Genomic DNA, 10,844 nt, shown 5'->3' with positions numbered 1-10,844 from the left:
GGATACTTTACTTTAGAGCTCTCTTCAGGCGAGTCCAGCATACAGTGCAACTACCAGCCCCTTTGGATGTTCAGATAGGAATCTCCTGCTGGTTGTTCTTCCAGTCTGTATTTCTTTCACACTCTCTGTCTTTCCAGGCACAATATCTGGCTTCCCTGTGCCAGCCTGATCCAAATGAATGCTTGTGGAGCAGCATCTCAGCTCTCTGGGCCCACCAACAGCTCTCTTGCTTCCTTCTCTGGCATGGCAGTACCGGTATGGGACCTGTTATCCAGAATTCTTGGGTCCTGGATCTGTCTGGATAATGGATTTTTATGTAATTTGGAACTTCATACCTTAAGTCTAATAGAACCGACAGGTGTTCCCAGTGGTGGCCAATAAAAGGGCAACCATGTTTTGGAGTTTTAACCTTGAAAGCAGCAAGTTGTAAATTTTACCTGCAAGTTACAGGTAAAACTTAGTCCCTCTGTAAAATGTATAATGAAGCAATTGAATTCTTAATGAATCAGATAAAAGTTGAGTGTAGGACAGGCCATTCCAGGGATGACTTTGACGTAGTTGGCCGTCTTAAATATATTGCAATATATGGCAAAATAATCCCTGTTTAAAGGGTAAGGCATTGTTTAGTATCTTAAGGCACAAAATGTCTCAATGACTTAAATAAATTGATAATGGGTTGAGTGCAGAGGAACTCTTGTATTTGTCTGTATGCATTTTGTGGGCACAAACTCATTGCACCCCTGCTTAATGATTTTTAAAATTAGTGGTCAGCACAACTTTCCCTTGTTTGTTATAGTTTATGCAGGAGCAGTGGCCAGCTCCATGTTGTAGCTCCCACTAGTGGTGGCGAATCTGGGTGAAAAATCTGAAGTCAACAGTTGTCGAAATAATTTTGACGCGCGACAATTATGACACAAGCAACAATTTTTATACGCGTGACTCTTTTGTCCAAATGCATTAAAGTCAATGGGTGTCCAAATAATTTTGACATGTACAATTTTGACGAGTGACAATTTTTTCTCTCATCAAATTTTCCAATGTAAAATGTTCACGGTAGTTTTGCAAAAACATTCGCCATCGGCAGAATCCGAAAATTCGGATTGTGGGATTAAATTAGATTACTTTATGAAACCCAGTGCAGATCACAATATCTTCCAATTGAAAAAGGGACATGTGACATTGATTTCTACATGATCTCCGCAGGTTTGAGATTTTCGGATTCTGACTGTTAGCTGCCTCGGGGTATAATAAATCTTGAAACATTTAAATTTTTTTTCCAAGAAAAAATGGCGTTTCCCTCTTTAAAACTCTGACCAGAAAAAATCGGACTTTAGTAAATAACCCCCTTATTGTCTTCTTTCATTGCCAAATATTTGCAGTTTACGTAGCAGTAAATTCATGTTTTCAGTGTAATATTGCCTTATACTCCAACAAAGTATTTGAACTGCAATATGCATTTATACTGTGACCAGTAGAATAATGGCCATGATCCCCCCTCCCCCAATACAAAAGTATTTTTTGTTCACCCCTTTTACAAGCTTGCACCCACCCCCCTCATGTGTAGCAGATGATAAAGGTAAAGTGGTGGAAGTGGCTGGGGAGGGGAACTACCCTATATGTGACAGTCCAGGTTCCCCTGTCCTCTCCACTGCCTGATGTACGGGAGTTATGCCAGTAGTCCTATCAATATACATTCTGTAGTAGCTAAGAGTGCAGGCTTATCAGTACATGATATTTTCATTACTTTATATATTAAATTTTTTAGTGTTACTATTCCTTTAAAGGTGAAGTACAGCTACTTTGCCCACAGGAACTTTGTGTCTACATGAAATACCATATTTACCTTACAGAAACAAACAGCAGCAATCTAAAAAAAACTATTTCTCTCTACTTTGTAAAATTTTCAGGTCATGCTTTTAAACAGAGACACAGAAAATCCATATGCTGCATAAGCATAGCTCATTAGGAATAGCTTTAAATATGTGTATCTAAGCAACTATTATTGATAATGGCGAAGATGATAAGAGGGAGGTTTGACAGTTGATGTAATCCGACCAAATTATTATATTTATATGCATGGTGTTACTGATCCTCTCTATAGGAGTGGTGAAAGGACACTGGATAGTATGTTAAGTAACTATAAGCAACATTTAGCATTCAATAAAATCTCCCATTACCCTTATGATGTTTTAGTTTAATATTATATTTTTGTAAACTGAAGCCCAAAATTGCATTGTACAGTATGTTGAAGAATTTAAAATTTCAAAGGAAAACCGGCGCTCACAGCACGAGGTCAGATCCGCGAAAAACAGAAAAAGAGAATAAAAAGAAAAAAGAGAGATTTCCGCCAATATGGTGTAGTATTTTCCAAATGTGTACACACACCTTTATGTATATTATATATTAAATAAATAAATAAGTAAAAGTGTCCCTTGTATCCACTCCAACGTATTATCCCAGACTTTATCTCATACGAATTTGTATAGAGGGGTACTCACAAACGTTTAAGAGATACTGTGCAGAAAAGAGGCGTAGATATCAGCAGCGGCTTTTACATGCGGCTCCAAAGCTTCATCCCACTATGGAAATTCACTGACCTAGTGTAAAATTGTAAACATCTTTAATAAATAAATGTTAAAAAATGCACTCACAATGTTCCAGTAATAAAATCGCATAAAATGTTTTTGTCTCCCACAATCACCACTTCAGCATCCCCAAGAGTCTACAAGTTCTTGATATTCCGGTGCGAAAATTCGCCGGCGTCTTTTCCCACCGCGTGTAAACCTCAGGCACTTAGCTGTGGCGTATTAGCCTTGACGCGTTTCGTCCTTCGACTTTTTCAAAAGGCTTCAAATTGTAATTTGCGCATGCGTTTTTACGTCCTGGCGACATAATAATATTTTATTAGAGTAAATTATTATTATTAATATCAGGTATAGCTGGGAAAACTAAGATTCATCATGATGTAAAAAGAGGAAAAGAAAAAAACCTTTTTTATGTCTGCATAGGAGCAATTTTAAGGAAAGATTTTTAAGAAAAATTTTTTTTATATAAAAAAAGTTTTTTGACTGTATTTATTAATGTATAACTCTGTAAGTCAATATATTTATATAATTTTGTAAAAGAAATTTATGTGAAATTTTTCAGAAGATTGTTGAAATTATGATGGTTGCTATGGACTGGGACTCCATGGAAACAGATTGGCCATAAGGAGTTAAAGAACAATAGAGATGAATATATGACAACCCAGCAGCTAGATAGTACAAAAAACAAGAGAGGAGAAAAAACGCCACCGGAAATATCGCCAGGATGTAAAAACGCATGCGCAAATTACAATTTGAAGCCTTTTGAAAAAGTCGAAGGCCGAAACGCGTCAAGGCTAATACGCCACAGCTAAGCGCCTGAGGTTTTACACGCGGTGGGAAAAGACGCCGGCGAATTTTCGCACCGGAATATCAAGAACTTGTAGACTCTTGGGGATGCTGAAGTGGTGATTGTGGGAGACAAAAACATTTTATGCGATTTTATTACTGGAACATTGTGAGTGCATTTTTTAACATTTATTTATTAAAGATGTTTACAATTTTACACTATGTCAGTGAATTTCCATAGTGGGATGAAGCTTTGGAGCCGCATGTAAAAGCCGCTGCTGATATCTACGCCTCTTTTCTGCACAATATCTCTTAAACGTTTGTGAGTACCCCTCTATACAAATTTGTATGAGATAAAGACACTTTTACTTATTTATTTATTTAGTGTATATGCTAATCACATAAAGGTGTGTGTACACATTTGGAAAAAACTACACCATATTGGCGGAAATCTCTCTTTTTTCTTTTTATTCTCTTTTTCTGTTTTTCGTGGATCTGACCTCGTGCTGTGAGCGCCGGTTTTCCTTTGAAATTTTGAATCCTTGCTTTAAGTCTGAGGGAGAACAGACAGACGATATACCGGCAGAGGAAGCGGACAACCAGAATCCTTGATATCCTTTTTTTAATGTTGAAGAATTTGCTCCACTAACAAATTGAATGTGCTATATCCCAACTGTGATTGGACAGTGTTTTCCTTTTTATGACTTTTACTTAATATCCATTCATTTGTAGTCCATATAATATTCATTGATATCCACATTCGAATGATTTAGGTTGCTTTGAGCAGCACCGTGCATCTGCAAAAAGGTACTTATATTTACTACCAAACATTGTGTTGTTTATCGAGCTAGTGCACAATAACTTTTTGATGTCCCCAGGGGCGATCCTGGCCCCTCCGCCACCTGAGGCAGCAGCAGTTGCTGCTGCCCCCCCTCCCCCAGAAATTCGCTCTTAAAGTACCTGGTACCTAGTGGGGCGCTGCCGCCTGAGGCGACAACCTCAACTTGCCTCATTGGCGAAGCACGCCTGGATGTCCCTGACAAAGAGAGGTGCAAACCTCCTCTGAAAACATTGTTCACAACACACTGTGGCTTTAAATGTGAATGTGCGCATTACTACTAACTAGTGTTGTTTTTTCAACAGGGTTAATATCTGGGAGTTACTGTATGTACCACAATGAAAAATGCACTATTAGTGAAGAACCTGATTCCAAAATTTTCTATGTTTGTAGTCCTGAAGGCAATGCTCTTTGGCAGTGTGGGGTTTCTGTAAAGTCACTACTTAGAGCTCACTCAAATAATTGATTCCAGTACAAACAAACTCTGACAAAATAACTTTTGCACAAATTCTGCATGTAGAGAGACAGGATTTCTGGTGATTTTAAAAGAGTAATCTCTAATACATATTCTAGACAAAAGGAGCTCCCTATAAGATATATTGGATCTAACTGTCAATGAATATCTGAATTCCTGCAAGAGGACAGAACGAAGGGAAACAGATGCGGGGAGAAAGGGATAGTGAAGACTTGATTATTTCAGAAACAATACAGAATTTTTAATAGATTGTATTTAGAAAGCTTCTTATTTCAGTATGGTGAAGCGTCTATAAAATTTTCATTTTTGCGACAGTTCCCCTTTAATAAATCATATATTAATATCATATAGGATAAATAAAAAGAACCCTAATTTTGTAGGCAATTATGAGTTATATATGGTGTTGCTTTTACATGGTGCTAATAAGTTTTTTGTTTTTTTAACTTACAGTATAAGGGGGCCCTGACCATCAATAGCATTTTATAACTTGTGTGTGGGGGGTTACCTTTTTTAGCGCTCATGTCTGTTTGGTCTTTTAACTGTAATGTGGGCAGGATCTGAGGTGGGGTTTGGGGGACGGGGCGGGCCCTAAAAATTTTGTTCTACGGGGCCCTGTGCTTTCTAATGGTGGCCCTGCCTGTAATTAAAGGATTGGGGTTACTCACCAGTCAGAATATAGATAAGATATAGGGTTGCCACCAGTGTGGTTTTGACCTGGACATCAAAACTTTCCGTCCGGTTTACAACATTGAGATAAAGGTTTGCTTAACGACTTGGCACAATATAAACCAATAATGGCAACTGCACCACCCATTTCTCATACAAAATACAATTTCTGAGCTCCAAGAAAGGCCTTTATAGCAAAATAAATGGCGTGAAGCAAATAATAATGATGGCACTGTTACAATAAAGGCCTTTATAGCAAAATAAATGGGCTTTAAAGGAGACATATAGGATACATCAAAACCCCTAATTTTGTAGGCAATTATGAGTAATATATGGTGTTGCTTTTAGATGGATCTAAAATACTATGTCCCTTTATTGGAGCTCCCTATAGATGTTCACTGGTCCCTATCTGTTTCCAATGAGGGTGGGCGTATCCTAACAGGGTTCAGCCAATCACAGCCCTGCTCTCACACAAGCTATAGTTCCCTATCAGGTCCTGCTAGCTGCTGATTGGTTCCTGTCCTACAATGAAGTGAGCTGAGCCTCCAGCTCCACTGCACAGGCTGGGAATTCAGGGAGCAGGAAGTGGAAGAGAAAGGAGGGATTATTAGGGTTTTTGCAGAAATATTTAATAAATCAGTCTCAAACTACTTTTTTTAAGCACAATTCTATATCTAAATTCGTCTCTATGTCAATTAATATAATGCACTGGTACATTCTTATTTTTTTTTTACACAAAATGTCTCCTTTGAATGAAAGTTTTTGCATATTTTGCGGCTGCTCAGAGTGACGAGGGAAAAGCCCAGCAGGGTGACTCATGGCTCAGGGATACCCAGTTTGTAGTCCCTTCAGCAGATACTGAACAAATACTGCTGGTAATTGAGGGATAACGAGAGACGCAAGCAATAGAGCCGTTATTAGGAAGGACGACCACCTGCAGGGATGCGGCGCAGCAGAAGGGCAACCCCCCTGAGAAGGAATACCCCTAGCACTGTTCAGCATCGCCTATACCCTGGGATCACCCTCACGCTGATCCCACCAATCACAGAGGCGCTTATGTTGGCTGTGAATGTCTCTAGCCAATCACGCGCGCGTTTACAAACTCCCTGGGCGGTGAAGTGGAGCCGCCGCAGCCAGTGTCAGTCTGGGTGAAGGTGCCCCGCCTCCGGCAGGTGGTGTCTACAGCTGGGGTAATGGGGAGCCTGTGAGAAGGGATTTTATTTTCTTTCTGTTTCTCCTTTTTCTGCCCGTGTGTGTGAGGGATAAGGGGAGAGCGCTGTGCTGTGTGTGCGGCAGTCTCTCCCGCTGGGCGAAGGAGCTGCAGCTTAAAGGAATCTCCCGGAGCTCAGACAAAAGGTTCCGCTGCTGCCGTGTGTATCCCTCCTCCTCCCACAGGCTCGCTCTCTGCCGTGGATGCTGCTTCCATTGTCACACAGCGCTCCGAGCTCATCCCTCTCATTGGCAATGGCAGACTAATACTGCGGCTTGTGAATCTGCAGCCGGGAAGAGCCGCCGAAGCTGAGGAGGCCACTGAGCGGGATCTGATAGCGGAAACCTGGCGGGGAGAGACTAGGAGAGGGGAGGCCCCGCGCTGCTGTGTCTTCCCAAGAGCCGGGGGATGCGGCGGCTGTGACCCAGACGAGGCGGGGAAGATGGGAGTGCAGAGCTTACAAGGAGGGAGGAGAAGTAGCGGAGAGCGAAGCAGCCTGCGGAACCCGAGCCCACATCAGCACAGCCTGCCGGGGATTAGCATTGCTGCACCGCGAGGGAACGTTGGTACTGTGGCTACGAGCCCTACACTCGGCTTCCTCTGAGACAGTGACTGACACTGGAGATGTACAAGAGAGCGAGCCCTTCTGTGTGACCGCCCCCACCTCACTGCTGCACTGAACAAGGGAAGACTTCTCATTCATTATTTATCTGCTGGGATATTTCACTCTAAAGACCCTTAGCGTCTCATTGCCCAACCGCACTCCTCATTGCCCAGCCGCACTCCTCATTGCCCAGCCGCACTCCTCATTGCCCAACCACACTCTATCCTCTCCCCACTATCTATACCCCCCCCAAGTGCCATTTTGTCATCTCTCCCTATAGACAAACAGCCTCTGAATCCATTTCTGCTGCTACTTAGCCTGGGAGATTAGAGCCCCAGGGACCCATTCATCCCCCCTGACCTCATAGCTCCTGCACTCCATTCATACAAACCCAATCATAGCCTGCAGACTTCAGGGGCCCAGTACCTCCCAAACTTTTGCCCAATACCAGGAATCCTGGGGACTCCCAAACTTACAGTAGCCCAATCCTTAGCCCTGCTGTGTGAATACAGTCTGAAGTCCTCCAATCTCTGGCACCTCAAGCCCCCGGCTAATTGTGTAATAAAAGAACCCCATCTTTCAGCTACTCAGTTACTCTAGGCCGAAGAACATAGTCCCCAAACTGCTGTAACATTTTAGCTTGAGGAACCACATCTGTTTAAGGTTTGATTCCATAGCCAGTAAATCTATCAATCACCCTGCATTGAGAGCCTAATTAACCTTTCCCCCACAGATCCATCCCTTAACCCAGAGTATAATTTTTACATTGAGAATTTATCTTTTAGCCTATTTCGGAATTATAGTTTCATCAACTTGGTTCCTCCACCAATGTTTTCCCCCCCCAGCTCCACAGCTTTTAGTCCATTTTAAGATCCTGAGACCAGAAATACTTTCCCTTTGCTCCCCAAACCCCATCTCTTACCCTGCAATGAGATCATCACTTCAGTATTCTTGCTTCCTCTCATTAGCAACCTAGCAAGTCCTTCCCTACAGCGAACTACTGCACTTCCTCAACCTATTTGAATCCTACATTCTCCCTGCAGTCTAAACTAAAAAAAACTTACTGCTTCAACCTGTGATTTATTTCCTAACCCTGGCAGTGACCTTGCCCCCCTCCACCTGCTCCTCTTGCAGTGCCATACTCTTCAAGGATTTCCATTCTCATTGCTGTGCCATCCTTTGAGATTTTTCTTGAAACTCCGTCACTTCAAGTATTTTTACAGCTGCAGTGTACAGTTACATATCTATATATAACATTTATTTGGGGGAAAGACATAAAAAAACTACAGATGGGTGACTGTATGGTTTTATACCAGCCATTGACAAGGCAAATTGCCGTTTTGGCGACTTTGTTCTGAGTGCACCTATTTTGACCCCAACGTTTTGATGCATAGGTGCGCATCAGTTTGTTCCCCTTTCCCAGATATTTTGATTTTTGTCTGTCTCCTCTCTGTTTTTTGGTGGGTTGCCTTGGCAGGCCGTCCCTCTTCAGGCAGCATTCAATGGAAGTATGTTACCAGCTGCCGGTGCTGCCTTTGGACAGGCTGGTACCTAAACATGTCCTCAGTCGCAGAGGTGCCATTAGCTTTAGCTCCAGCTCAGCACTCTTTGGATGTCCTAATTCCAGGCAGCTTTCTCAGGTAAGCGGATACCTGTAACTACTCATGTGCAAAATATGCTGTGTGACAAGAAATTAAGTATTGAGAAATTGACAGAACCCACCCCCATCAAGAAGAAAGCCCAAAAATACACATTTCTTGATTAAAGATTTTCTAACTCTGAGAAACATTTCAATATACATTAATTACAAAATTTGGATATTTTTAATACTATATATACATATACCTGCTATGGAAATTCATATCTTTCTGTCCCTTGCTATGCTCTTCTCTGGTGGTTCTGATTTTCAAACAATGTAGCAGAAGTCAGCTGATTAAATGACCTGTGAAGGGAGCAAGCAAGGTTTTATGGGAACTGGAGTTTTAGTTGGAGAAGAACTTTGTTCTGCTACATTCTTGTAAGAGACAGGACCAGAGGTGGAGAATAGAGTTGCAATTACAGCTACATCTTGGTGTATGTTCAATAAAAATTTTTTTAATGAATGTATATTGGAAATCACTTATGGGGGAATGTAATAAAAGTCGGTAACGGGAAAAATATTCGTAATGCAAAAAGTTATGCCTCTGTGTGAACAAATTTGCCTTTGTGCTAATTTAATACAGCTTTTGCGAACCCAGAAACTGTTTAGCGACCACTTCCGACAGTGGAAGAAGGTTTGCGAATGTTATAGTTAGTGCCAGTGCGCAGTGAATGTAATAAAACTTCTTTCTGAAAAAGTTATGTTTGTTTCAAAAGATTACGACACCTTCATGCACTTCTTAAAAGTGGGCAATGCACAATGAGAATTCGCAATGCAAATTTGCAATGCAATAACTTAAAGGGATCCTGTCATCGGAAAACATGTTTTGTTTTTTTTTCAAAACGCATCAGTTAATAGTGCTACTCCAGCAGAATCCTGCACCGAAATCCATTTCTCAAAAGAGCAAACAGATTTTTTTATATTCAATTTTGAAATCTGACATGGGGCTAGACATTTTGTCAATTTCCCAGCTGCCCCTGGTCATGTGACTTGTGCCTGCACTTTAGGAGAGAAATGCTTTCTGGCAGGCTGCTGTTTTTCCTTCTCAATGTAAGTGGAGTCTCAGTGGGACATGGGTTTTTACTATTGAGTGTTGTTCGTAGATCTACCAGGCAGCTGAGTGTTATCTTGTGTTAGGGAGCTGTTATCTGGTTACCTTCCCATTGTTCTTTTGTTTGCCTTCTGGGGGGGGGAGGGAGGGGGGTGATATCACTCCAACTTGCAGCAAAGAGTGATTGAAGTTTATCAGAGCACAAGTCAAATGACTTGGGGCAGCTGGGAAATTGACAATATGTCTAGCCCCATGTCAGATTTCAAAATTGAATATAAAAAAATCTGTTTGCTCTTTTGAGAAATTCTGCTGGAGCAGCGCTATTAACTGATTCATTTTGAAAACATTTTTTTCCCCATGACAGTATCCCTTTAAGGAAGAGTATTACATTGTGAAATGCACATTATTCTTCTTATTTGTGCAAACTGTTTTGCTCTTTGCGACTTTTATTACATTTCCCCGTTAGAATTATATTATCTTTTCTTAGACAGACTTCTGTTTTAGGCTTTCATTCTCTCTATAGGTCCTCTTAAGTCCCAGACAAATTGATTTCTGTTGTAGATTGGGAATGGGCGAATTTGACCAGTTTCGGCAAAAATTCGCCGCCGGCGAAATGCCGCAGACGCCAATTAAAGTCTTTGTTTTTTTTTTTGTTTTTTTTTGACACACGCCGCCATACAAGTCTATGGGAGCAATTTCCGCAGCGAAACTTACTACAGATTGTAGGGCAGCTCTATTGCTTCCTAAGTGCAACAGTAGTATGTACTAAGTTATGGTGTTTGTTCTCTCAAAATGCTTGTTATAAAACTTGTTTTGGTGCCTAAGGCTACAGATTCAATTAAGTTCATACAAGTGAACAACTATGGAGAAGGCCACATTGCCTAGTTGTTCTGCTCATCATTTGTAGGGGGATCTGGGATTCCCTTACAAACTCCAACTTTGATAAAATTTTATTAAGGTTACTCATGGTGGTTAACTAGTCCCTTTGCA

General features: G+C 41.2%; 1 protein-coding gene across 1 annotated transcript in view; it reads left to right on the top strand.

Annotated features, from left to right (window-relative positions):
* Positions 1-6,110: 6,110 nt before the first annotated feature.
* The window catches only part of pde7a.S (phosphodiesterase 7A S homeolog), a 67,707-nt gene continuing 62,973 nt past the window's right edge, over positions 6,111-10,844 (top strand). Inside the window, exon 1 of the mRNA XM_018223760.2 lies at positions 6,111-8,804. Coding sequence (XP_018079249.1) covers positions 8,667-8,804 — 138 coding nt within the window. The 5' untranslated portion in view covers positions 6,111-8,666. The remainder of the gene's footprint in view (positions 8,805-10,844) is intronic.

Source organism: Xenopus laevis, chromosome 6S, assembly GCF_017654675.1.
Source record: "Xenopus laevis strain J_2021 chromosome 6S, Xenopus_laevis_v10.1, whole genome shotgun sequence".
NCBI lineage: Eukaryota > Metazoa > Chordata > Amphibia > Anura > Pipidae > Xenopus > Xenopus laevis.
The sequence above is the reverse complement of the archived record's forward strand: the minus strand, read 5'-3'. Positions and strand labels throughout refer to the sequence as shown.